The 24,156-nt window shown below is 41.7% G+C and overlaps 2 protein-coding genes across 2 annotated transcripts; both read left to right on the top strand.

The window, feature by feature from the left end:
* Window positions 1-6,710: 6,710 nt before the first annotated feature.
* Window positions 6,711-9,411, top strand: LOC308702175 (granzyme B-like; the record flags this gene model as incomplete). The annotated part of the gene is made up of 5 exons (XM_081384842.1): window positions 6,711-6,774; window positions 8,096-8,246; window positions 8,586-8,727; window positions 8,820-9,071; window positions 9,256-9,411. The coding sequence occupies 5 exons, from the start codon at window positions 6,711-6,713 to the stop codon at window positions 9,409-9,411; spliced, it is 765 nt and encodes a 254-aa protein (XP_081240968.1).
* An 11,579-nt stretch (window positions 9,412-20,990) lies between these two features.
* LOC308702174 (uncharacterized protein) lies at window positions 20,991-23,558 on the top strand (the record flags this gene model as incomplete). Its single annotated transcript, XM_081384841.1, has 3 exons — window positions 20,991-21,839; window positions 22,355-22,491; window positions 22,853-23,558. 2 exons carry the CDS (start codon window positions 20,991-20,993, stop codon window positions 22,373-22,375), a joined length of 870 nt encoding a protein of 289 aa, XP_081240967.1. The 3' UTR covers window positions 22,376-22,491; window positions 22,853-23,558.
* Between the last annotated feature and the right edge of the window lie 598 nt (window positions 23,559-24,156).

The following is a 24,156-nucleotide window of genomic DNA, read 5'->3' as shown; positions in this document are numbered from 1 at the left end:
CACTTATACCAGTATGGAGCTCAACCCAGCCATGTGTCTGTTTCTCCATTGTTTGACGGGCGTAGTAACAATAACTAGGGGGCGTGGCTTTTGCGAACGGTTAATGGACCGTTCGCAAAGACCCGCCCCCCTTAGTTACTGTCGCTATGTCCGACAAGCTACGCTGTTCTCACACCACACCATGTTCTCACGCAGGAAAAACACATCGCGGAGCAGAGAGGAGACTGACAACACGCTGACAGACAGGACAGACCAGGTTACTTTTCGGTTACGTTTGATATTAAACATATTAAACAAAGTCTCACCTTTCAAATTTGGTCATTTTTTAAAAATAAATTTAAACAATAAATACCGTTTTGTGGCTCTTTAATGTGTCGTGACAGATCGCTGTAGAGCATCAGTTAAAGCTGCTCGTGAACCCATCATCTCGTCCTTCTAGTTAATTTATAGCCTCAAATATGAACAAACAAAAGGAATGTTGTTTTAACCACGTTGTTTTTGTTGCGTAGTGACAGGCATGTTCAAATAAGCCAGATATGCACAGATTCTACGCAATACACTGTATTTAATATATCATGATGACTCACGAGTATTTGCGCTAAATCTGCGCAGATTTGACTTACACGAACTTGCCCAGCAAAGTAAGTAAACATAAGTAACGCCAAATTGGCTAGTGATGTGACAGCGTTACCCTCATTTGGCAGGTTGGTGGCCAATTTCAAACCCTGTTTATAAGCAGGGCTGGACTGGGACAAAAAATCGGACCTGGCATTTTGGCTCATACTGGCCCACTACATATGATCATAAACACCACCCATCTTTGCACGCCATTGAATATGTCCTATACCAACTCCTTTTCATTAAAACCGTTAATGCCATATGAGTGAGTAGGAACGAGCAAGAGTTAACAGATGAAATAACAAAAAAAAAAAAAATTTATTAAAACAATTTACTATAAAAAAACTATACTCCAGAGTGATGAATCCTAAAACAAGCTATAAGCTGCACTGGCATAGCAATACCAGTTTTTCTCACAGGATTTTTAGTAAAACTGTGGTGGGTGGACCTTGGGTCCTCTAGGGGGGTTCGGGGGCATGCACCCCCGTAAGAAAATGTTGTGCATTTTAATGTTAAATTCATCAATCTGGTGCACTTTGAGAGTTGAAAATTAAAAGCTCCAACCCATATTCAGTGTGCAAATTGAACAAAGAAAAACTTGATCCTCTTTTAGTTAGTCTGTCTACATTACTCTAATGATAGTTATAATATTAATCCCATGGCATTAATAGCCATATGTTGTCAAACAAATGCACTGAGAAATAAAGGAAACTTTCATAATAGGTTTGTACTAATTTCCTATAGGCCTACTTGAAAGTGATAAGCACATGATCTTTTATTTTGATGGAAACTGCATTGAGCTTTTATTTTGGCGGAACAAAATCAAAATTGATTTTGGTTTACAAACGCGTCTCATTACAATTCTAGTAAAATTCAGTAATCGTTTAGGCGGTTTGCAGCGATCGACCTGAAGGACGTGTACTTTCATGTCTCGATTCTCCCTTGACACAGACCGTTTCTTCGTTTTGCGTTCGAGGGTCAAGCATATCAGTACAAGGTCCTACCCTTCGGGCTGGCCCTGTCGCCATTGTTCCCATGAGAGAAGGTGCCATTCGAATTCTCAACTATATCGATGACTGGCTCATATTAGCTTACTCGCGGGAACTGTTGTGCGAACACAGGGACATGGTGCTTCGGCATCTCAGTCAGCTAGGGCTTCAGGTCAACTGGGACAAGAGCAAACTCTGCCCCACGCAGAGGATCTCTTATCTCGTTATGGAGTTGGACTCGGTCGCTCAGACTGCGCGTCTCACGGAGGTGCGCGTCCAGTCAGTGCTCAACTGCCTCAAGTCCTTTCAAGGCAGGTCAGCGGTCCCACTGAAACAGTTTCAGAGGCTTCTGAGGCATATGGCAGCCACAGCCGCAGTAACGCCACTCGGTCTGCTCCATATGAGACCGCTTCAGCGCTGGCTTCATGATCGAGTCCCGAGATGGGTGTGGCAGAGCGGCACATTCCGGGTGAACATCACCCCGCACTGTTGCCAAACCTTCAGCCCTTGATCAGACCCTGCACTTCTACGGGTCGGAGTGCCCTTAGTCCAGGTGTCCAGGCATGCTGTGGTTTTCACAGATGCTTCTACTAACGGCTGGGGGGCCACATACAACGGGCATGCAGTCTCGGGTCTGTGGACGGGGCCCCAACTGCATTGGCACATCAACTGCCTAGAGTTGCAAGCAGTACACTTAGCCTTGTGCCGCCTCAGAGGCCTACTTTGTCACAAGCATGTACTGTCTGCCGAGTCTGCCGATCCAGTGACTGTTCACGTCCCGTCTGCCGATCCAGAGTCTTCGGACAAGATGGCCGCCGCCGAGCCAGTGTCTCCGGGCAAGATGGCCGCCACCGAGCCAGTGTCTCCAGGGTTTTCCCTGGCTCAAAATGAGGCGGAGGTGGTAAAATCCTAATAATGTATTTTAATAATAAGGTAATTAAATGTTATTTTTCATAGATCATCATATAGCCTAATGTGTTTTCGGCATTATTTTTGTGGGTGGACGTTGGTACCCCTAGGGGGGTCGGGGGGCATGCCCTCCCGGAAGAAATTTTTGTACATTTTAAAGATAAATTCATCAATCTGGTGCACATTGAGTCACCCAAATCCACTGTTAAAAATAAACAAGTAATAAAAACTCAGTGAGTGTTTTAGCGCAATTTTCTCACGTCATGGGATCATAACACTAAGAAATAGTAAATCTTTTCCTGGATTTTTTTTGTGAGTTCCCGAGATAAGACATTCCTTAACATAATGCCGAAAACCCGAAGTCTCTAGGTGGTCTGGTTGAGGAGTAGATAGAAGTGCAAGATTGGTGCGCACAGACAGAACAGAAATCATGAGTTAACAATCGCAATTTTGTCCGGTGGAAAATTGCGCTAAAAAATCCACCCGCAAACCGCCCATATTCTTTGATTTAGATATCTGCATCTGATCACATTACAATTATTCAAATTCTCAGTGTTAAGCATGATAATATGGTAACATATCACACTGAAGTTGGCTAATTAAAAATTAACATTTATTTAAAATAAAAGTTCTTCTTTTGGCAAAATTACATTTCCTTAATAGCCTTAACAGAGGCTTTACTCCATTCAAACTTAAATTGTCAATGTTTCATTACATCACTGTTTGAAAACAGAATAACTTTTTGTACCTTTATAAGGTTTTATTTTATTAAATGTTTGCTCCATCTTTCATTTCAAATTCTTAAATTTGATCAGTATATTCAATTAAAATAATAAGATATTAGGCTGTTTCCAATCAAATTAAATAATTTACATTGGAAAAGTATAACTGTATTAAATTAGATTATTTTAAATATTTTTGAATATACAAATAAGGAATGTTGAAAAGAATGATAATTTATGAAACTAAACCGCCAGTAGGAGGCGGCAGGCGACCGTCTTAATGAGCGAGTCATTGAGTCATTCATTCAAACGATTCGTTCAAAAGGCTGATTCATTTAGAATGAGGCAGTTTATGAATAGGTAATTGAATCTTTGACTCAACCGATTCATTCAAAACGCTGAATCATTCAGTAATGAAACACGGCTGAGTGTTGCTGTGAGATGCGCGATGGTTCTGCTGTGATCTTTGTTTGGAACTATTTTCGCTGCTGAAACAGAACAAAAACAGTCATTGCGTCTAAAATGTTAGTGACTTAATTTTAACTATTTGTTTATTGAACTGTTATGAAATCAGTCTCGGTTTCAATCTTGATGGCATTCAGGAAAACATCACTCTGATCGTGTGTAGCCTAGGCTATATATTGTTTCTTAACTATAATATGTTATAAATAACAGCACGAGCCTCAACAGCGCAACTTTGTTACCGTCAGTACATTAGGTAGGCCTATTATTATCAACTATAGGCTATCAATCGCCACTTACCTAAAAAAAAAACAGAATCACCCTCACGTTTACGGTGATTCTGAATATTTTTATATTCATTTTTTTTTTAATCAGGGCATTTGTCCGGATGGGCTACAATTCTCTCTCATTTTTCCCTTCAAAAAAGAAAGAAAGAAAAAAACACACATGTCCCGGACAAAGTATATGGTCCCACACAAGCGTTATTGTCGAGTCCTCCTGATATGTTTTCCTTCATTGGTTTTCCATGAAGAGAATTACGTTGTTGAAAACTAAAGTAGAGTGACGCAGGTTCATTGCATTTTACCTTGATGAGAGTTCCGTGTCTTTATTAAACTCAACACAAAATTATTTATTTGCAATCCACCCTCGATTAATTGGAATGGAATGTTTTTATTACCTATCCGCGCACTGCGCGCAGCAGCAGCACTATACGGTTTGAGAATGGACAAAAGCGGTAACCGCAACAGAACTGTCACGGTGGAAAAAGGGTATCTGACCATGACTGTCTGTCCGAGTTTTGTCGAAAGCTGGAGGCGGCATGAAATTTGACGGAGGCGGCCGCCTCATAATTCTCTATGCAGGAAAAACCCTGGTCTCCGGACAAGATGGCCGCCGCCGAGCCGGTTCCTGTTCCTGAGCCAGTTTCTGTTCCTGTTCCAGTTCCTGTTCCTGAGCCGATGTCTGTTCCTCAACCGGTGTCTGTTCCTGTTTCTGAGCCGGTGTCTGTTCCTGTTTCTGAGCCGGGTTCTGTTCCTGTTCCTACGCTGGTGTCTGTTCCTGCGCTGGTGTCTGTCCCTGTGCCATGGCCGCCTGAAGGGTCGTTTCCGCTCTTGCCGCCTGCACAGCCTGCTCCGCCCTGATTGCCTGCACTGCCTGCTCCGCACTGACCACTTGCCAAGCCTGCTCCACCCTGGCCACCTGCCCAATCTGCACCACCCTGGTTTTCAACCAGGACTCCAGACCTGCCTGAGCTTCACTGGTCTCTCCCCTCGGCACCGTCCTGGTTCTCAGCCAGGAGTCCAGACCCGCCTGAGCGTCCCTGGCGCAACCCTCCCATCCCACCCTGGTCTCCGCAAAGGACTATATGGACTCAGACTGGTTCAGACTTGGCTCCCTTCCCTCCCTCCCTCCCTCCCCTCCTTGTCTTTGTGTTTTGATCTGTCTGTCTGATCTGTTGTAGTGTTCGTTTGTATGTCATGTTCCTGTCTTGTTTTGGTGTTTCTCATTGGGGACCCCAGGTGGTGTCCCCTTTGAGGGGAGGTAATGTCAGGGTTCTGTCATCTCTGTTTGGTTTATATCTGGTTTGGTGACATAGCTCTGACATTCCCGGTTTGTCATGTGTTTGTGATTAGTCTGGTTTGTTGTGAGCACATGGCTTGTCTTGTATTCCTTGTGCCATGTGCTCTCTTATCAATTGTCTGGCCCCTCCCATTTTGTTACCTGATTATTGATTAATTTGCCACACCTGCCTTGTTCATTACCTTCTTTTGTTTGCTTCCTATTTAGGCCCCGTTTACACGTACATGGTTATTTTGAAAAACGGAGACATTTCCCTTCGTTTGCGCCCTTCGTTTACACGCAAACGGAGGATTCGCCAATGAAACCGATTCTTTCTAAAAACTCCGGCCAGAGCGGAGATTTTGAAAATCTTCGTTTGTACGTTTGCATGTAAACAGAGAAAACCGGAGTTTTAGGTAGCGACGTCACAGAATGTGACTATTTTCGGGATTCTGATTGGCTAAGGTGGGCTTGAGCTTCTCGTTACACTTCCACCTACAGGTTTGGCATGCTCTTGACAGCATATACACAGGTTCGTGTGCACAATGTTATTTTTGAAAACGAAGAGGGGTGAAATGTCCGTTTATGAAAATAGCCACCTACGTGTAAACGTAGCCTTAGTCTCTCTTTATTTGCAGTCCTGTGCTGGTTCGTTGTCTCTGTTTCCCTAGTGTTATGTTCCTGACTGTTGCCTGTCTAGTTTTCCCTCATAGGTAGGGTTTTGTTTGTAGTTCTATTTTGTTTATTTATTTAATAAATATCCTTATCTGCATTTTAATCCTCGTTTTACTTTTTGACCATCTGTGTTTATTCAAACATATTTGTGTTTTATATATTGCATGTCATGCATTGCATGCATCATCTTTTAACAGGTTTTTTTTTTTTTTTTTTTTTTGTCGTCTGACACTGTGGTTGGAGCTGATGAGTTGAATAAGAGATTTTTACTGCGTCCATCAAAGGGATGTGAAATTGCTTTAGCTTTTTTTCTGCACTCTATTTCAAGAAAGAACAAAACCTGAAACAAACTAAAACTAATTTATCTAGGAAAAAAGAGCACTGTATTCATCAATGCAGTTAGGGTCAGAGACCTATATTAGCATCGCATACGGAAAGTCTTTTACATACTTGTAACTTCTATTTGTATATATGTATTACCTAAATAGAAAATTTTTTTAGGGTTTTACAAAAGTGGACATTGCCTTATACAGAGATTTTGGACCTCGCATTTTTTCTCACAACAAAGTCAGCATTGGTGCTTGCCAGATGAGGTGCTCACATGATGGTAACAAGAAGTTATGGTTTTAGACATTAGACCACAAGGATTAGCAAGAATTTACTCACAGTGTTACTGACATCATAAAGTGAGAAACTGAGTCTCCACCCACTGAAAAAAACAAAACAATAAATACTCTGCTTCTTCTGCAGACACTCACAGATCGTCTTCTTCATCATGACCATCATCATCATCTCTCTGCTCCTGCTGGCCTCTCTGCTGCCACACCTGACCTTCACTGGTGAGACTGATTATATTACAGTAAATTATGATGATTTTTAAGAATGTTTGATTCATATATGTGACCAGTCACGGAAAGTAGGGACACAAGTTGGTTCTGGGGCATTTTGAGTTATTCACATATTCTGAAAGTGTAGTATTCAAGCTTTCCAACGATGTATAACACATGGAAATCTGATAATATTTGGAGAAGTTGTGGCCATTTGAAGGTAGGCACTCAAAAAAACTGAAATGGTAGAAATCTGCTTCTAAAGATTGGCAAGTTCTCACGCTTCTGGGAATGACAATAGGGCTCATTTACATCTCATTTAGATAAGTCATACCCCCTGTAAAGCTCCCCCTCCCCCCTGAATGTCCCAATTCTACAAATTCTCTAAATAAAACATCTCCAGTTAACTGGCAGAGCATTCATTTAGTTCGTTTTTTAAATAAGATACTAGCGCTGAAATGCGTTTTTTTTTTTAATCAAGTGATCAAAGTGCTCGTTGCTGCTGCGATCAGTGGCGCAGGTACAGTGTTTACTCGTGTGGCTCGCGCACACACTGCATTGTCGACTCGCGCTTCAATCCGTTGCGGATACTCTCTATTTGTTCTGTTGAAATAACAAAATAATTCAAACGTTTGCATGTCCCTGCTTGATATACAACCACTGATGAACATAATCGTTTTGAAGAGAGAAAAAAAACTATACGAGGAAAAAAAAAACTTATTCAAGGGCGGATTCGATCTCTCAACCTCTGACATGGCTGGCGAACACTCTACCACTGTACCACTCATATACATGTTGACTAATTTGGCGGATCTATGTGTTCACACTGACAACATGTATTAGGCTACATCTCATTAAACGACAAATTAAACCCCATTTTAACCCCATTTTAACCCCATGTAAGCTACTATTTAAATCGATTGCTGGACATCGTAATGTTATTGGGGTCCATCTTCACTGAATTTTGAAATCAGATAGAGCCGGCCCGAGCGCTGCATAATAAGTAACCACGCCGGCAATTCAGTATGGAAATACACACCGACAATGACACGCCCCCTACTGCGTGCTAGAATCTCCGAAAAACAAGGCGATTTCAACATCAAAATGTACGCTTTTAAATATACCAATACTGCTATCTCAAACATGGAGAGGCTTCTTCGTGATCTCCACTTACAGATTCTGCAAAAAAAACGAAAATCACCAATTTTGAAAAAAAAAAAAAACGCTTCTTTCTCATTTTGCTCGAAAGTTGAGCTGCCGACTTGTGTCCTTGGTTTCCGTGACGGGTCACATATGTGCTGAATAAGTTGACTTACAGCACTCTCTCTCTCAGCTCATGTGAATGTGGGTATAGTGAACGGCACAGAAGCCAAACCCCACTCCAGACCCTACATGGTTTCTATCCAAGTGAAAAGTCAACATATCTGCGGTGGATTCCTCATTACTGATCAGTTTGTCTTGACTGCTGCACATTGCCGAAACAAGTAAGACTGTAATTTTGTCTGAGCTAAATTCATGAATTTTCTATTCAATTAACATTTATTTGAACTGAGCTTTTCACAACACATTATCGTTTCAAAGCATCCTAACAGAAAAAAATACCTGTTTCTATATTACAATTTACAGTAATCTGTTATCAGAGGTGACTGTCGTAATCTCTTCACAGGTTTTTAGTCTTCACAACTAAACTTTAAATCTAAAAATAAACTAAATTTAAACTAAAATCTCAATTAGACGGTTTCATCATACCTTAAAAAAAAACATTTCTTGATAGAATAAATAAACCTAAAAGCTGAAGTTAAGATGAATGTTTCCATAAACAGAACAGAAGAGCTGACAGTTGTGGTTGGTGCACATGGCCTACGAGAAAAGAATAAAGGAGATGTCCGCATTAACGTGAAGTCCTACTATAAACATCTGTATTATAGTGAACAACCTATTCGGAATGACATCATGCTTTTGAGGGTAACAGACTGCATTTATACCAGTTGTTCAAAATGATACTAATTTAAACACTGTCTGTATATTAACATATAATTGTGTTTTGATGATTGCAGCTAGAGAAAAAAGTCAAAAAGAACAAAAATGTCGAATGGATTTCAATACCAAAGACAGAAAAAGACATCCCAGCAGATTCTGTTTGCCGTGTTGCAGGCTGGGGAAGTTTAGTAACTAATGGCACTGCAAGCCCAGTCCTCATGGAAACAAATGTGAAGATCATAGATAACAAAAAATGTAAAAATAGTTGGGGATCGACGTTCTCAGCTGCACAGATGATATGTGTATATGGCCATGGAGGAACCTGCCAAGTATGTAAAACATTTTTAAATAATAATATTAGTAATTAACAAATTAAGTAAATATATATATACAATAATAAATAAACAAATTATTATTTAAATTTATATAACACTTTACAATGCATTCTCAATGTGCTGAAGAGAGAAATGTGATAACTGATATAGTGATGTGCTGATCCTTGTTTTTTAACAGGGGGATTCAGGAGGTCCTTTGGTTTGTGGAAAAGCTGCAGTTGGCATCACATCTTTTGGATCTAAATTTCTTTGCAATTCGCCTCAGTATCCTAATGTGTATACTAAGATTTCGGCCTTTCTTCAATGGATCAAAAATATAATTAAACAAAAATAATTGACTTTACAGTATAATAATAAAAAAGATGTGTAGTACTAGTGCGTAATCCAAAATGTTTCCAAATGTTTCACAGATTTTCTCCCACATCTTGTTCTAATAAAACTATCATGTGTTAACAACAATAAGTCGTTGGTCCTCAATGTTACAACCCCATGAAATTGAGTAATATCCAGTCTAAATGCATTACACAAATAAAATATACTTTTTCTTCCTCACATCTATTTCCTGAGCTTGTTTCTCAACTGGGGGATTCAGGGAGTCTTTGGTTTGTGAAAACACTGCAGTTGGTGTCACATCTTTTCATCACATTGATCTCTGTAATTCACCTCAGTTTCCTAATATGTATACAAAAATTTCAGATTTTCTTCCATGGGTCGAAAATAAGTTTAGTCGTCCTCAATGTTACAACCTAATGAAATTGCAGTAACAACATCCTGTCTAACTGCAGAATGCATTACACACAAAATCCATTGGGGCGTATTAACGCAGACTAGGCTGTAGACTAGGAGCCCATGTGATCAGGGTGCCTCTGTTCAGCGGCTATGAAAATATTTTCTGATAATTCTTTTTCTACAGTACTAGTAATTACTAGTGTTACTGGATGGAGGTTTTAAAATAACAAACAATTGAGGAGTGCACAATCACCCATAATGGACTAATCTTATATCACCCCTCCCTACAACTTAGTGGGTTTTATAAACACGAACAGGTACGTTAATCTGAAAATGCACAAAGGATCATAGCCCTGCCAATGCTTTGACAATGTAAAGGTGTTTTACCATACCAATAAAGCTAATCTGAATTTGTCAATCGCTGATTGATTTGCGATGCATTTTTCAAACAAGGAGAGACCACAGCAAGGGCCTCCTCAACACATTTTTAATAATGTCACATGAAAGGCACAGTAGTTTGTAGTAGTTTGCACCTCAATGACACATCTGTAGCATTTACTTCACTGGAAACATGTGCTTTCCACTTCATATTTATCTACTTGTGTGTTCTAACATGTAACTGTCTTGTTTGGTCTCATCTGACAGCTGAACCTAATAGAGATAATTAAAGTATCACAATCTAGGTGCTATTGCTTAAAAATGCATTGAGGAGAATATGTTAATGTACTTCTCCCCCTCTTCATCACCCATTTGCCTTATCTTTTGGCTTTCTGTCAGTTGAAGATAAAGATACATAGTGTGTGAAGCTTGTTTACATGTGCTCATTGCGCCCTCTAGCGGTGTAGACTGCAAAAAACCTATGTACATGTCTTAGTTTCAGTAAGATCAAACTGAACAGAAACGTCTTTCTTTTCATCTCATGCTATGATGGAGGAAGCTGTGATGTATAAAAAAAAACTAAAATGTGTTAGCAAAGTTTAAAAATATGACAACACAAGACTTGTTGATCTGTGTTTCTTGACAGGGGAATTCAGGAGGTCCGTTGGTTTGTGGAGACAATGCAGTTGGTGTCATGTGAGACCCCAATCTCTGTATCTCACCTAAAGATTATATTAAGATTTCAGCATATCTTCCATGTATAAAAAGCATTATTGGATATGTTAATTTAATTAATTGCTGGTGAAATGGGGTGATTTTGCTATTTTAAAGTTAAGTTAATTTGCCCTCAAAACTTCTTACAGTAAACATAATATACATTCAGGGCTGTACGTTAACTTTTTTTTTGCACATAGCACTGGTGCTACAGAGGTTGATAGCACAGGCCAAACTGTTGTAGCACAACATAAATTATAAAACGTCTGTTATCATCCCTGAAAACAAACACAAGTAATGGAGTTCATCATTTAAAGGGGGGGTGAAATGCTCATTTTTACTCAATCTCCTGTTAATCTTGAGTACCTATAGAGTAATATTGCATCCTTCATATCTCCAAAAAGTCTTTTGTTTTATCATATTTTTAATTGAAAGATTGGCTGTACCGAGTCTTTCCGGAAAAAAAAACGAGCGGCTGGGGGCGGGCCGTGTGGGCGAAGCTAAAGCTGTGCTAACGCGCCGAGCTAACAACACACAGAGACAATAGAAGTAGTTTTACTCACCGAACCTTTATCATTGTGACTGCTCAATCCTTAAGCATTAGACGATCTGCAAATCCGATCTGGGCTTTGTTTATAAAACAATCATCGTCGAAATGCAGGGAACAACAGTCTTGCACAACTCCGTTTATGCTCTGGAAAACAAACTCCATCCACGGGTGCCTTAACGCCGGGTTCTTTGGGAATCTGTGCAGGGTTGTCTTGCCCTGGCAACCAAAAACACACTTCTTTGGTGACACTGACTTCCCAAAAACCGGGCAGGGCGCTTTGATGGCGAACTGCTTTCGCTCTCTTGCTCTGTTTTACGAGTGCGATCTTACCGGAGAAGTGCCCTTAGGACCCATATAAGGAAATTCCGCCCTCTCTTAATTAAGACAGAGCCATACTCGAAAAAAACTTTCCGAAACTTGTGACAAACCGGAAGGACAATTTTTGGAACAAAAATACTCCTTCAAACGTACAACTTAACTTTTGAAACTTTGACCATGTTTAGCATGGGAATCCAACTCTTTAACAGTGTAAAAAACTCAGTATGCATGAAACAGTAATTCACCCCCCCTTTAAAGAGCAACTTGCAGGTTAGAAGACCCAACAAGTCAATGTATAGAAAAATAATGTAGGAACTAGATTTTCTTTAAAAAAAACTTATAAATATGCTACAGTGGCTTCTGGAGTCGTTTTTGTAAGAAAATTTTACTTCCGCATTTGAAAATGGGCGTGACGGGCGAGAGTCGTGACGTAGCACGAGGGAGAGCGGTCGATTCAAACAACAGGGAAATATGGATCGCAATGACATTTCGGACGCTGAGGAAATTGTTGACGAACCACAGCCATACAATTATGAGCCTGCTAGGCTGCCAAGAGAGCAGGGACAGGCCAGGATTAATGTTAGACAGAACATATTGGAACTTACAATAACAGAAACTAAGCTTTGATCAGGCATTTGTCATGCTCATTAATATCCGCCCAGACTAACGTTACGTGATATAACTTAGCAGTTTCTCATGGAGAGACAGAGAGATATTTATTCCTGATACATATTTTGTTCCATAGGTGCTTGTGTGGGAAATGCGAGGCAATGTTTACAGCTGAGGGAAGTCAGTGTTGCAGGGAGGTGGATGCATACTGGGCCTTAGTGGAAAATGCCAAACTTCCATGGTTGCAGTTAGCGTTACTACAGTAAAGCCATGGTGAATGTTGCTGATCTGTGGACACTGGATAGTTCGTTCATTCATTGCACAATGTTTATTCCTGGTTTTCACGTCAGCGCTGTTTGATTCGTTAATAACGGAGAAATGTGAATATTTCTCACTAGATCTCGCAGCAATGTTATTACTTCAGTGGCGAATTCTTTATTTCCCGGAATCTCGCAGTTAGGCTACAGTGTTGCTTGATCAGGCTCGCGCTGCACTGGTCCAAACTGATAAACGGTCCACACAAACACAATAACGAGTAACTGTTAGCTCAGTTTCGTTCCGCTTACATTGCGTTTGCCAGTTGATGTTGTGCTCGCGCCTACATCCAGCGGGAGAACCCGAAGATGCGTACACTGAAGGAACCGCACCAGCTCTGAGTCTCACCGGGTTCTTACTTCGGTATCCCATGTTGAACTCCATCATATCGCCGGGCCGATAATCCTCCGATCTGAAGTGAACGCTACACACGACCGCGTTTTCCGAAGCCGACGCGGAAGAGAAATCCCGTCTCTTCACCTGCACAACCCGCACCCAGGCACGAAAGATAGCACCGTCCTTTTTCCTGTTAGGAAACTGGTGGACTCGATGTCCTGACAGGCTAGAGTTTTTGCAAGCTCCACAAACACATAAATTTACCATGACGATGATAAATTGAAATACAAAAACTACTGAAAACACACTGTCTCACGACCGCTCTTACTGAATACCAACCTACTCTGCACTGAGCTGCGGCAGAGCACAGCACACATCTCCCTCGTGTGACGTAAAATGACTCGATGTTGAAAAAAAGCGGTTTGTACGAGCAGTCAAAGAAACGCTCACTTTATCTACTAAATTGGTGTCATTATGTCGGTTTAAAACATTTTAAATCCTGCATTATCTTTTCATATGGTATTTTCATACACGGTTATATATTCATTTAGATTTTTTTTTTACCTACAAGATGCTCTTTTAAAGAGGCACTGATGTTCCATAAAGTGCGCAAAAAATACAGACCATCACAAAATTTGTTTTTAGACAGACTTTTTATTTACTTGCTAAAAATGGAAGAGTGCAGAAACATAACACCTCTTACACCTCAACATTACACATCAAAGTAGAACAGATCTGAGAAGACAATTCTTCCTTGAAGAATTCTTCCTTCCTTGTCGATTATTTCTTGTGGGCTCGTTTGGGGTTTTCGTGGATCACTTGAAAATAGCGCTTCGTTTTCTCGTCAACTAGCAGCTGCGTAGAAATTCTGGATGAATTGGAGTTGATCAAAATGACTCAATGCAGCCGGGACACGAGTTTTAATCGCAGTTTTAATTAAAGTATAATAGCAGTGCGCCATCACACACGGAAATAGGCACAACAATCACTTCACACTATTAAATGGCTATGTTATGAACATGCAAAACTGTATCGCTCGCGTGCTACAGTGGTAAATTTATTCATCGCACAGACCAATTTTTACAATTGAGACTGTTGCGTACCATCCCTGGGCGGTCCAGCTGATCTGGTGTCGTTTCGTAGCCGCACAGGCAGACCTCTTTGCCTCTCCAGAAACCACACATTGCCAGTTGTTTTACTCTCTGACCGAGGGAATACTCGGTTCAGATGCGCTGGCCCACAGCTGGCCCCGAGGCCTACACAAATATGCATTTCCCCCAGTGAGCCTACTAACACAGACATTGTGCAAGGTCAGGGAGGACGTGCTTTCCTTCTTGCAGCAGGGGATGGAGCGAAGGCTGTCTCCCTCCACCCTGAAAGTCTATGCTGCTACCATCTCATCCCACCACGACTTGGTGGAGGGTAAGTCAGTTGGGAAGCATGACATGGACATCAGGTTCCTTAAGGGGACGAGGAGATTAAATCCACCCACCCTCCTTCTTTACCTTCTTGGGATTTGTCTCTGGTGCTCAGAACATTCCAGAATGCCCCATTTGAGCCTTTGCAATCAGTAGACTTGAAAATCTTGTCCCTAAAAACGTTGCTCCAGGTTGCACTGGCCTCCATTAAGAGGGTAGGGGACCTGCAGGCTTTTTCAGTCTACGAATCACGCCTAGAGCTCGGGCCGGGTGATTCCCAGGTTACACTGAGACTCAGACCCGGATATGTGCCCAAGGGTCCCACCACTCCCTTCAGGGACTAGGTGGTGAACCTGCAAGCGCTGCCCTCAGAGGAGGTAGAACCAAGCAGAGGATGGGTAATGGGTAGTGGGCTCCATCACCCTGGCTTACCAAGCACAGGGCGTGCCTTGCCTGCTCAGGTTGCGAGCTCACTCCACTAGGAGTGTTGCATCTTCCTGGGCGCTGGCGCGTGGCACCTCTTTGACAGATATCTGTAGAGTTGCTGGCTGGCCGACACCTAACATGTTCGCTAGATTATATAGCCTACTGTACGTGTAGAGCCGGTCTCCTCCTGTGTTCTCGACTGGTAGAAGACACTGAGTGGACCCGGCTTGTGTTAGCTTGCTGCGCTAAGACATGCGCTATTGCTCCAGAGACTTCCTACGGGTAAACCCTTTGAGTCCTCCGTCACCATTGGCTGCTGGACATATAGCGGAGCGTCCGGCACCAGGCCTATATTCAGTTGAATCCTTGAGAACCGGGTTTAGACTGGGTGCCATATGTGTGACCCTATGGGGATCCTATATGTGTAATATTCCACGGCTGCTCCTAAACGGAAGCACATGTCTTTCCCTTGGAGCCAAGTCCCCCAGTATTCTATACAGAACATCTCTACGGGGTTAGTCCTATGTACATCTCCACATAAATACTTCGGGAAGAATGTGGCTTCCGCAACGTTCTACTTTCTAACGGAAAGGGCACGCTTTCCCAGTGTTATCCAATAATCTCACTGTTTGGGTTACCACGGAACAACAGTGACTGATTTCTCTGTGCAAGCCCTCTCCCATCGTCTTTCAGGTAAGAAGGGGCAGCTGGCTTGCATAGGGCACTGGAAGAGGGCAGCAGCTGTGGCGCTGTGGTAAGGATTCCCTCAGTCATTTATCGACGAATGTTGAGAGTGAAGTAACTGAAAGAGAACGTCTCAGTTACTTATGTAACCCTTGTTCCCTGAAGGAGGAAACGGAGACGTCTGTCACCTCGCCACGGCACGCTCGCACCTTCTGCTCATTATATACCTGCGCTGTGAGGTAGAGCAGCTGTTGCAAATGATTGCACGCCAATGTGCATTGGCTAGTTTAGTTTACACTCAAAGTTTAGTTTACACTCAAAGTTTAGTTTACACTCAAAGTCGCTCTCTAGCGAGATTCCCTCAGTCGTTCATCAACAAACATCTCAGTTCCCTGCTTCAGGGAACGTGGGTTACATATGTAACCAAATTGGGGAAAGTTAACTTTTAAAAGTAATGCATTACAATATTGTGCACTCCCTAAAAAAGTAACAAATTGCATTAGTTACTTTTTATGGAAAGTAAAAAAAAACAAAAATCTAAGCTGGGCTGGCTTGTTAATGTTTTAATAAAAAATAAATAAAAAGTATTATTTTTGGCAAATGTAAAGGCCCTTTCAGACCAAAGGTGAAATGATTAAGGTTACGTTTACACGGAAACGATCTGAAGAGAAAGCGCAAAAGGGATCACTTTTTATTCTGCGTTTAGACGAGCGTTAGGGGGGGATCTGCGTGCATATGGTGACGCAAAAGTGTGTGAAATTCAATGTAGTATGCACTCCAGGCGGCTAGGTGGCAATGTGAAGCACTGATCGGTGCCTTCACTGTCTACAATGTAAAAAATTTCTAACCCTCCCAAATCAAAAATTTCAAGTGACCGATAACATCTAAATTTTTCAATTGGCCCAAGTGAAATTCTGTAAATTTAATTTGATAATTTACAGAATTTCACTTGGGCCAATTGAAAAATTTTGATGTTATCGGTCACTTGAAATTTTTGATTTGGGAGGGTTAGAAATTTTTTACAGTGTAGCAGATTTTTGCGTTTTTACCGTTTAGACGGAAACGCGACGGTGGAGCGTTTTTAAGATTTCCACTCTGGAGGGTGGTTTCACTTTTTTTTGCGTTTTTAAGCCCCAAAAACGCTGTTGCCGTCTAAACGAAAGGCACATCTGATAAAATATTTTTACGTTTTCACCCGGGAGCGTTCTCGTGTAAACAGGGCCTAAGCCTCAGGCTGAAGGAAATGCAGATTTCATCTGTAAAGTAGAGGGCACCGCTCAAACAAACCTTTCAGCTGTGCTGCCATTCTGGATTGCAAAAGAATAAGAGGCAAATCACTTTTACTTTAGCAATAAAAAAGGGGGTAAACAAGGAAACACAAATGTGATGTTTAACTTGATTGAATTGGAACAAAAAAAGTCAGCAGCAAAGAAATTGTATTATAAAGTGAGATTAAAGGGTTACTAAACCCCTGGTCATAGCCTGACTCCACCCACTGGCAATATTTGAAAAATGCTGGAAAAGTGGGCAGAGCCCAGTGGAGAGGGGGCGTGCATCTGAGACGCATCTCTCTGTAGGCAAGGGCATAGCTGGTTCCCTGACGTCACAGGCCACTACAACCTCCAATAGGAAAATTCAACTGCAGTAGCCACTGTTCAACCTGAAGAGGGCAGCACTCAGATGTTTTTACCATAGACAGTATATAAACTGGACACAGCGACCCCATTGGATTTAACGGAGACAAGTGAAGTCAATTAGAAGCTCTTACTTCCTGATAGTTGAGCGTACTGCGCAGACTCAAACTGAGCTTGACAACGTACAGTAGATGTGACATGAGCAACCCGTCTGTCTTCTAGTAGCTTCTAGATTCTAGATCATTCCCTTCCGAAATTTGCAGAGACAGAGAGTGTGAGTAGGAGGTGTCCATGAGCTTGGAGCAAGAGAAACTTTTGCTAAGTATTCTGATTAATTATTTTGTCATTTTGCCTCCACATCCCCCCGATTGCCCGCGAGCTTCTCCTCCTGTCCATACGGTAATCTCTCTACTGTGCGACAGAGAGTCACGTGGTTATGACGCAATCGTTAGCCTATTTTTACAAAAATTGCTTCTACGGGGCCATAACATAAGATACAAGGTAATGGAGCCTTTTATAAATTTTAGTTTTTCTTTAGAAATAAATAATGGACAAATGGAGTCTTTAAACGCCTCAGATGTAAAGTTATTCGCTGTCAAAGTGACGCCAAAATGAATGGGAGTCAATGAGATGCTAACAGCAGGTGGGGGTCTGCTAATCAATGGCGGCAAACAGCTAGAGCGATCGAGTTGCTACCACTGAAGTACCACTGAGTTCCTCTGTTTACAGTCTTGAATCTTTGATTTTTTTGCCAAATCAAATGTTTTATGGTCAAGATTCATCTCGTAGCTGGCTACCTTGGTTTCAGACATAAAACTCTTTATATCAGCACTTTAATGAAACGTCAATGGAGATATTTAACAGGGAAAACACTTCGGAAAAAAGAGCCGTTAAAAAATGGTGATCACTGTTGAAATCTAGGTCAAATGAAAGCGAAGCTCGTTCTTCTTTGAAGTCTGCATCTACTGGACTCCAATGCCCGTTATACAGAGATTGGTAGCTCCGACGGTACTTTTAAGATGACCCGCTGTGCAGCATACAAGTATAAAACGACGTTCACAAAAGGATGTAGGAAAAAATGCCCACAGGTTGTAATTCAAGCCCTATAAGTAGTAATTTATATGCAAAATTGTCGCTATGCCCGTGTTGTTTTCACCAAGGCAAGAGCTGCCGCTTCTTCAAAAAAACAACGATAAAACAGTCAACAGTAGCCTATAAGAAACCTCAGAGCAGCAATAATCACGAGTGTCCAACAGCGACACCATTTGACTAGCCTAGAAATCTAGACGCACCCTAGCGGCAGCAAAATGTATTTCGCAGCCAGGGTAGTCTAGCAACTCTCAATAAACCTTCTCGCTGCAAAAACCCAGATTGGGTCAGGCCAATCACGTTGTGTATAGAGTAGGCGGGGGCGGGCTTAACATACACGACAGAGTTGCGACGGTTACCTGGCTGCTGCTACTTGAAAACAAAGAATGGCGGCTGCTGATGGAGAACAACGGTCTTTCGAATCGGCTTTGGCCGCGACTCTGGAGGACTTGGAGTTAAGTTTTTCTTTGAGAAAAGAGCAAAGAACGGCACTTAAGTCATTCTTAAAAAAAGGAAGATGTGTTTGTCGTTTTGCCGGCCAGATATGGCAAAAGTTGAATCTATCAACTAAGCTCCGCTGTTGGGAAAACGCTCTGGTTGGTTGAAGCGCTGTCCTATTGCGTGCAGAGGGAATTTGAAAGACAGACGTTTATCCCGCCCCTCGGATTGAGCCGTGACTATGGTGAGTTTCCAGACCTAACATCTTGATGTAGGTCTGGCTTGCCAGGCTACCATTTGACAGCTTCAAAAGAGCTTCGTAGAGAGTCCGTTTACCGTTACATTAACCCATACAATTTGTATTATGCATTTCCTGAAATGTTTGCTAATCAAACACTTTATATGAACAAACTACTAATTTATAAAACACAATCGGTCTACCGACCTTTTACTGTATTGTCAATTGATGTTGATATGCGCGAGGGAGAGAGAGCAATACAGCTCGTGTTGTTTGAAGGCGATGAGAGTGCGCGCGCGCGACCGAGGCTCTCGCTCTCTGCTTGTTCTTATGCGCCCTGTCCACTGATCTAAATAATTTGTTGTTGCGACGACTTGAACGATGAACTAATTCCCTCCCTCATTTTGATTTAACGAATTACAACGTGGCTACAATATAATAAAACGAGGGAACAAATTAGTATAACGTGCTGTGGTAGGCTATTATTATTATTAATTCGTGGCTACGAAACAATATTCACCTGAATATTCACCAATTCACAAAAATATAGGTCTTTACCTTTCACTATTTAATTAATAGTATCAAACTGTTTTTCTTACCTGTGAAGATAGCTTTTCAGTAAAGGCCGACTAGTGTTCTCGTACAGCTTATTATTCCTTTTGCAAAGAAATTGCCATTTTTTAATAAGCAGGAAAAATTTCCGACTTTAAACAAATACCCATTTAAATGCTTAGGATGTTTGCGTTGTGAAAATGTACAGGGAGATTTTAGATTTAAAAACTGTGTCTCTTTAGGCAATGTTTTTTCAGTCAAATCCTAAAATTTCCTATTGATTCAATAGAACGCGAGCTCACTAGGGAATACCAATATGGCGGTGCGGTGGCTTCACTGTTTATGACGTCATGAGCTATCCAGTCATTCTATTCACCTTATTCCGCCCCGCCCACTTTTACTTCTGTCCAGTACTTCCGTTGTAAACCAACTTCCGGTTTAGCGGTCCCTCATTCAATTTCGAGGAGAATTGCAGAGAAGTCTCACTGATAAAATGTCACATAAGATAAGCTAATGTGTGCCAAATGTGCTATGTACATGTGTACCAACAGCACAGCAATGCACTGTTTCTCGGGGTAATTTTTAAACGACTTTTAGGTGTTTATATGACCCGTCTGCCTGTCTGATCGCAGCCCGGCCGATGTGTAGTGTTTAGCCTAAGTTACATCAGCCACAAACATCGAATGTTGTAATGGTCTCACTACAGGACACATACACATGCTATACCTTGTTTGAAAGCTATGGTCCTCTAGAATTCAGTCGCTGGATTTATTTTACAGCCATTACTTGTGTTAGAGATCAAACCATAAGAAATCGCAGTTAGCTAAGCTAACGTTACCCTCTTGTTCATCTAGTTGAGGCTCTACTTTCTTTCTACACCAGTTCGTGGCTATTTTTTTCCTCATCTGTTGGCTATATGCTGCAAATGTATCTGGTGATTAAGCAAACAAACTGTGGTGTAATAATTTTTCAAACTTTACATGTAGTAGTGTTTGTGCACCTTCATAACTAAGTAATAGCTATTAGAAAGACACAGCTATTAAATAATTTGATTGTGGCATTGTTTCAAAAGCTTAAAGTGAAATGTACTTTAGTACGTTGCAGCAGTTGTTAATAACCATAGGCCAACGCATTTGGCTATAATATTATAGTCTATCTACTTATATCAAGACAGATAACAGATTGGACCAGGGCAAACAAAGCGCTAAGTAACTAAACCAGGAAGTGAGATTACGCGGATGGCGCCACCCAGTGCTATTTCCGGAATAAGGTGAATATAGATCAGTGATTACAGTGTAATAATACATTGTGTAACAATGCCTTTATTATGATGTAATAATGAATGTGTAATTATAACTTTATTACAGTGTAAGTATACATGTATTACAGTGTGATAATGCATTGTGTAATTATACCTTTATTACAATTTTATAATAAATGTCTAATTATACTTTTATTAGTGTAATAATACATTGTGGATCCAAGATGGCCACCGATGACAGAGCAGCACGGCATGTTATCAAACAAAGGATTAAACCTGAGATTTATACCACTATTGATGGCAAAACTATAGTGGAAGATGAACTGTTAAGCTTCCTTTCTGTCAAACTGAAGACTGTGCCTCAGGATGACATTATCCTGATGGCTGTAAATCACTTTGGATCAGAGTGGATTGAAAACTCCAAGAAGGTCCTGTTTGAACTGTGTCCTGGCACTGGGCAGCGTTGTGTAGCTCACAAAGGGCAACTGAAAGATGTCAACAATGTTAAGAGCTGTCTAAAAATACTGAATGAGGTTGGTGAGAATGTTCCTCGCTTTGTGTCCTATCACTTGGATGATTTACCATCAGTGACTTTTAATAGCCTCGATGTCTCTTGCCTGGTTAGTAAGATTGATCGCCCAAGTGTAGAGATGGCCTCCATGAAAAATACTGTGAGTAAGCAGTCGACTGAATGTGAGAACCTTCGTGGAATAACTACAGACATTAGCAAACGACTGAGTGTGATTGAGCAACCCAGTGCCAGCAAGGGGAATGCAGCCACAACCATGGCCAGTGAGGAGGCCCAGCTCCATGGACCAAGTCACAGGGAGTCTGCACCCGGACCCTCGGCATTGCCTGTCATTGAGGAGACAGCTGGCGGGGGGATTGAGGTGGCGATGTCCCCTGCATGGAGCCGTGTATTAAAGCATGGCAAGCGCAAGCAACATTCTGGAAAACGATCTACTGCTGCAGTACAGAACAAGACTAGTATGAATCCTCCCAGAGAGAAGAAGACCTATGGAATAGTTGGAACTGGTGCTGTGGAGAACATACATGCAGTGACAACTAAGCTGGTGAGTGTGTTTGTGACAAAGCTTGCTCCTGACCTAGACTCAGAGACTATGGCTAGTTATTTAAAAGAACAACTTTCCAGAGATGTGATTTGTCAGAAGATTAGCACTGAGTATACTCGCTACAGCTCTTTCAAAGTTACAGCTGAATGCAAGGAAGTAGCAGAGATGTATGCACCACAGCTGTGGCCAGAAGGGACCTATGTAAGGCGCTTCTATGAGAATCGCAAGCCTAGGGCTGCGGTAGGGGCAGGTATTAAAGCATCACTTGACACAGAGATGTGTGCGCCTGAGCCAAGGGCGTCCCATGCATGTTAAACAATGATAAACTGCTATGAGAGTTGTGTCTTATAACTCCCGTGGTCTGCAGCTTGGACAGGATGCTGGAGCGAGAGCCCAACGCACTGTCATTGACAAGCTCTTTGAGAATGCTGATGTGGTGTGTTTGCAAGAGACTTTTTTAGCTATTCAAGATCTGGATAAACTTAACACTGTGCATAATGATTTCCATGGGGCAGGGGAATCCACGACAGACCTAAACACCAGAATTCTGCGTGGCAGGATCCCAGGAGGTGTGGCCATATTCTGGCACAAGAAACTTGACCCATTAGTCACTGTGATCAGGTTAGATGTGGACTGGTGCATAGGAATTAAGGTGATGCATAATAAGAATGTTTTTATAATCTTAAATGTATACACTCCATATGAATGTCACAAAAATGAAAATGAGTGTCAGATGGGGAAATGTAAAGTGGGTGGAGGGATAGTATGGCTCCTTTGTAAATGTGTGTGCGGTTGATTTCGATTGCAGTGGAGATTCAGTGTGCAGTGTCTGTGTGTAAAGATATTGAGCACGTGTGATATGTGTTTATAATGAGCACGTGTGTTTGTTTACACTGTTTTATCGGAAGCCTACTGTGGGTGTGGTATGTAATGGACTACTACAGGTGGTCCCCATTGACTGAATAGCTGCCACACCTCCCGATCATAATCATGAACTTACTACTCTATAAAAGTGGACTGAAACTTACCATGGGTGCGCTGTCCGGACGCTGATCTCCTTTCCCTACGCGGGTGTTCCTCGGCTGGTAACCGGCACGATCGATTGAAGACACGACACGAGTATACAACGCACGCAAGTATCCCTAGAAAGGGACGTTCCTTTTATTCCTCTCGTAATCCACTGCTTGATGCTGATGGTCTAGCGCTCGATGTAGTCGCTTTTGCTGAGGACTTTTGATTGATTCCTTCTAGGACGGAAAGCCGCCAAGCCACGCCGGAGCCGGGCCGGCCCGCCTGCTAGACGACTCGAGGGAGGAGAGAAAGGCTTTATTTCCATCCCGGACAGGAAAGTAGTTTTTCTGCACTGGTCCATGAACGAGAGTTTAAACTCTGCTACAGTTCTGTTGTGTATTGATTGTCACATTCTGTCTTCTTTGGATCGGAGGAGCTACTGCCGGTGGCGAAGACGTTACTTCCGGAATCCCCCGTTCTGACAAGTCTGCACTCGGCCACGCCTTCAGGGAACCCCTGTGCCTCGCGATCGCCACGCCCCCAGCCTTTGACTTAAACGGCCAGCGCAAAGAGCAATTTGGACAGCTGCTTTGTTGTTTGGGAACAGATTTTATTTCATTGTAAAAATCGTGTATTTATTCATTGTGGGAAGATCTGCCCTAGCTTTTACTGAGTGAATTATAAATAAATTGTTTTTTTAGATTTCTCAAATATCTGTTTGGCTCTAGTTCCTGGGATTCCATTAGTGTGTAGAGGGGTATCTCTGACATGAGTACTTGAATAAGCTTGCTTTTATTGGGTCTTACATAAGGGAAAGTGAATATATATCCATATTTGTCTTGGGGGTACTAATTCACTTTTTGGTCAACACTTGACACAATTCTGCAAAGATAACAAGGTTATTTTGTCCACTAAGGAATTACTGCCAGCTGATAGCTATACACATGTGAGTGAAGCTTGGCATACTATATCCTGGTTGGACCATTGTATATCTACAGCTGATGCACATGATTGTATAAAGGAGGCTGAGATCCTATATGGTTTGGCCACAGCAGACCATATTCCTGTCTCTATGTTCATAAATATTAAGGGTCTACCTGAGCTTGTCTGTACAGTGTAATAACACATTGTGGTATTATTCCTTTATTACAGTGCAATAATACATTGTGAAATTATACATTTATAACAATGTAATAATACATTGTGTAATTATACATTTATTACAATGTACTAATACATTGTGAAATTATACCTTTATTACAATGTAATGATACATTGTCTTATTATACCTTTATTACAGTGTAAT

Source organism: Scardinius erythrophthalmus (assembly GCF_964197995.2).
Source record: "Scardinius erythrophthalmus genome assembly, chromosome: 14".
Classification (NCBI taxonomy): Eukaryota; Metazoa; Chordata; class Actinopteri; order Cypriniformes; family Leuciscidae; genus Scardinius; species Scardinius erythrophthalmus.
The sequence above is the reverse complement of the archived record's forward strand: the minus strand, read 5'-3'. Positions and strand labels throughout refer to the sequence as shown.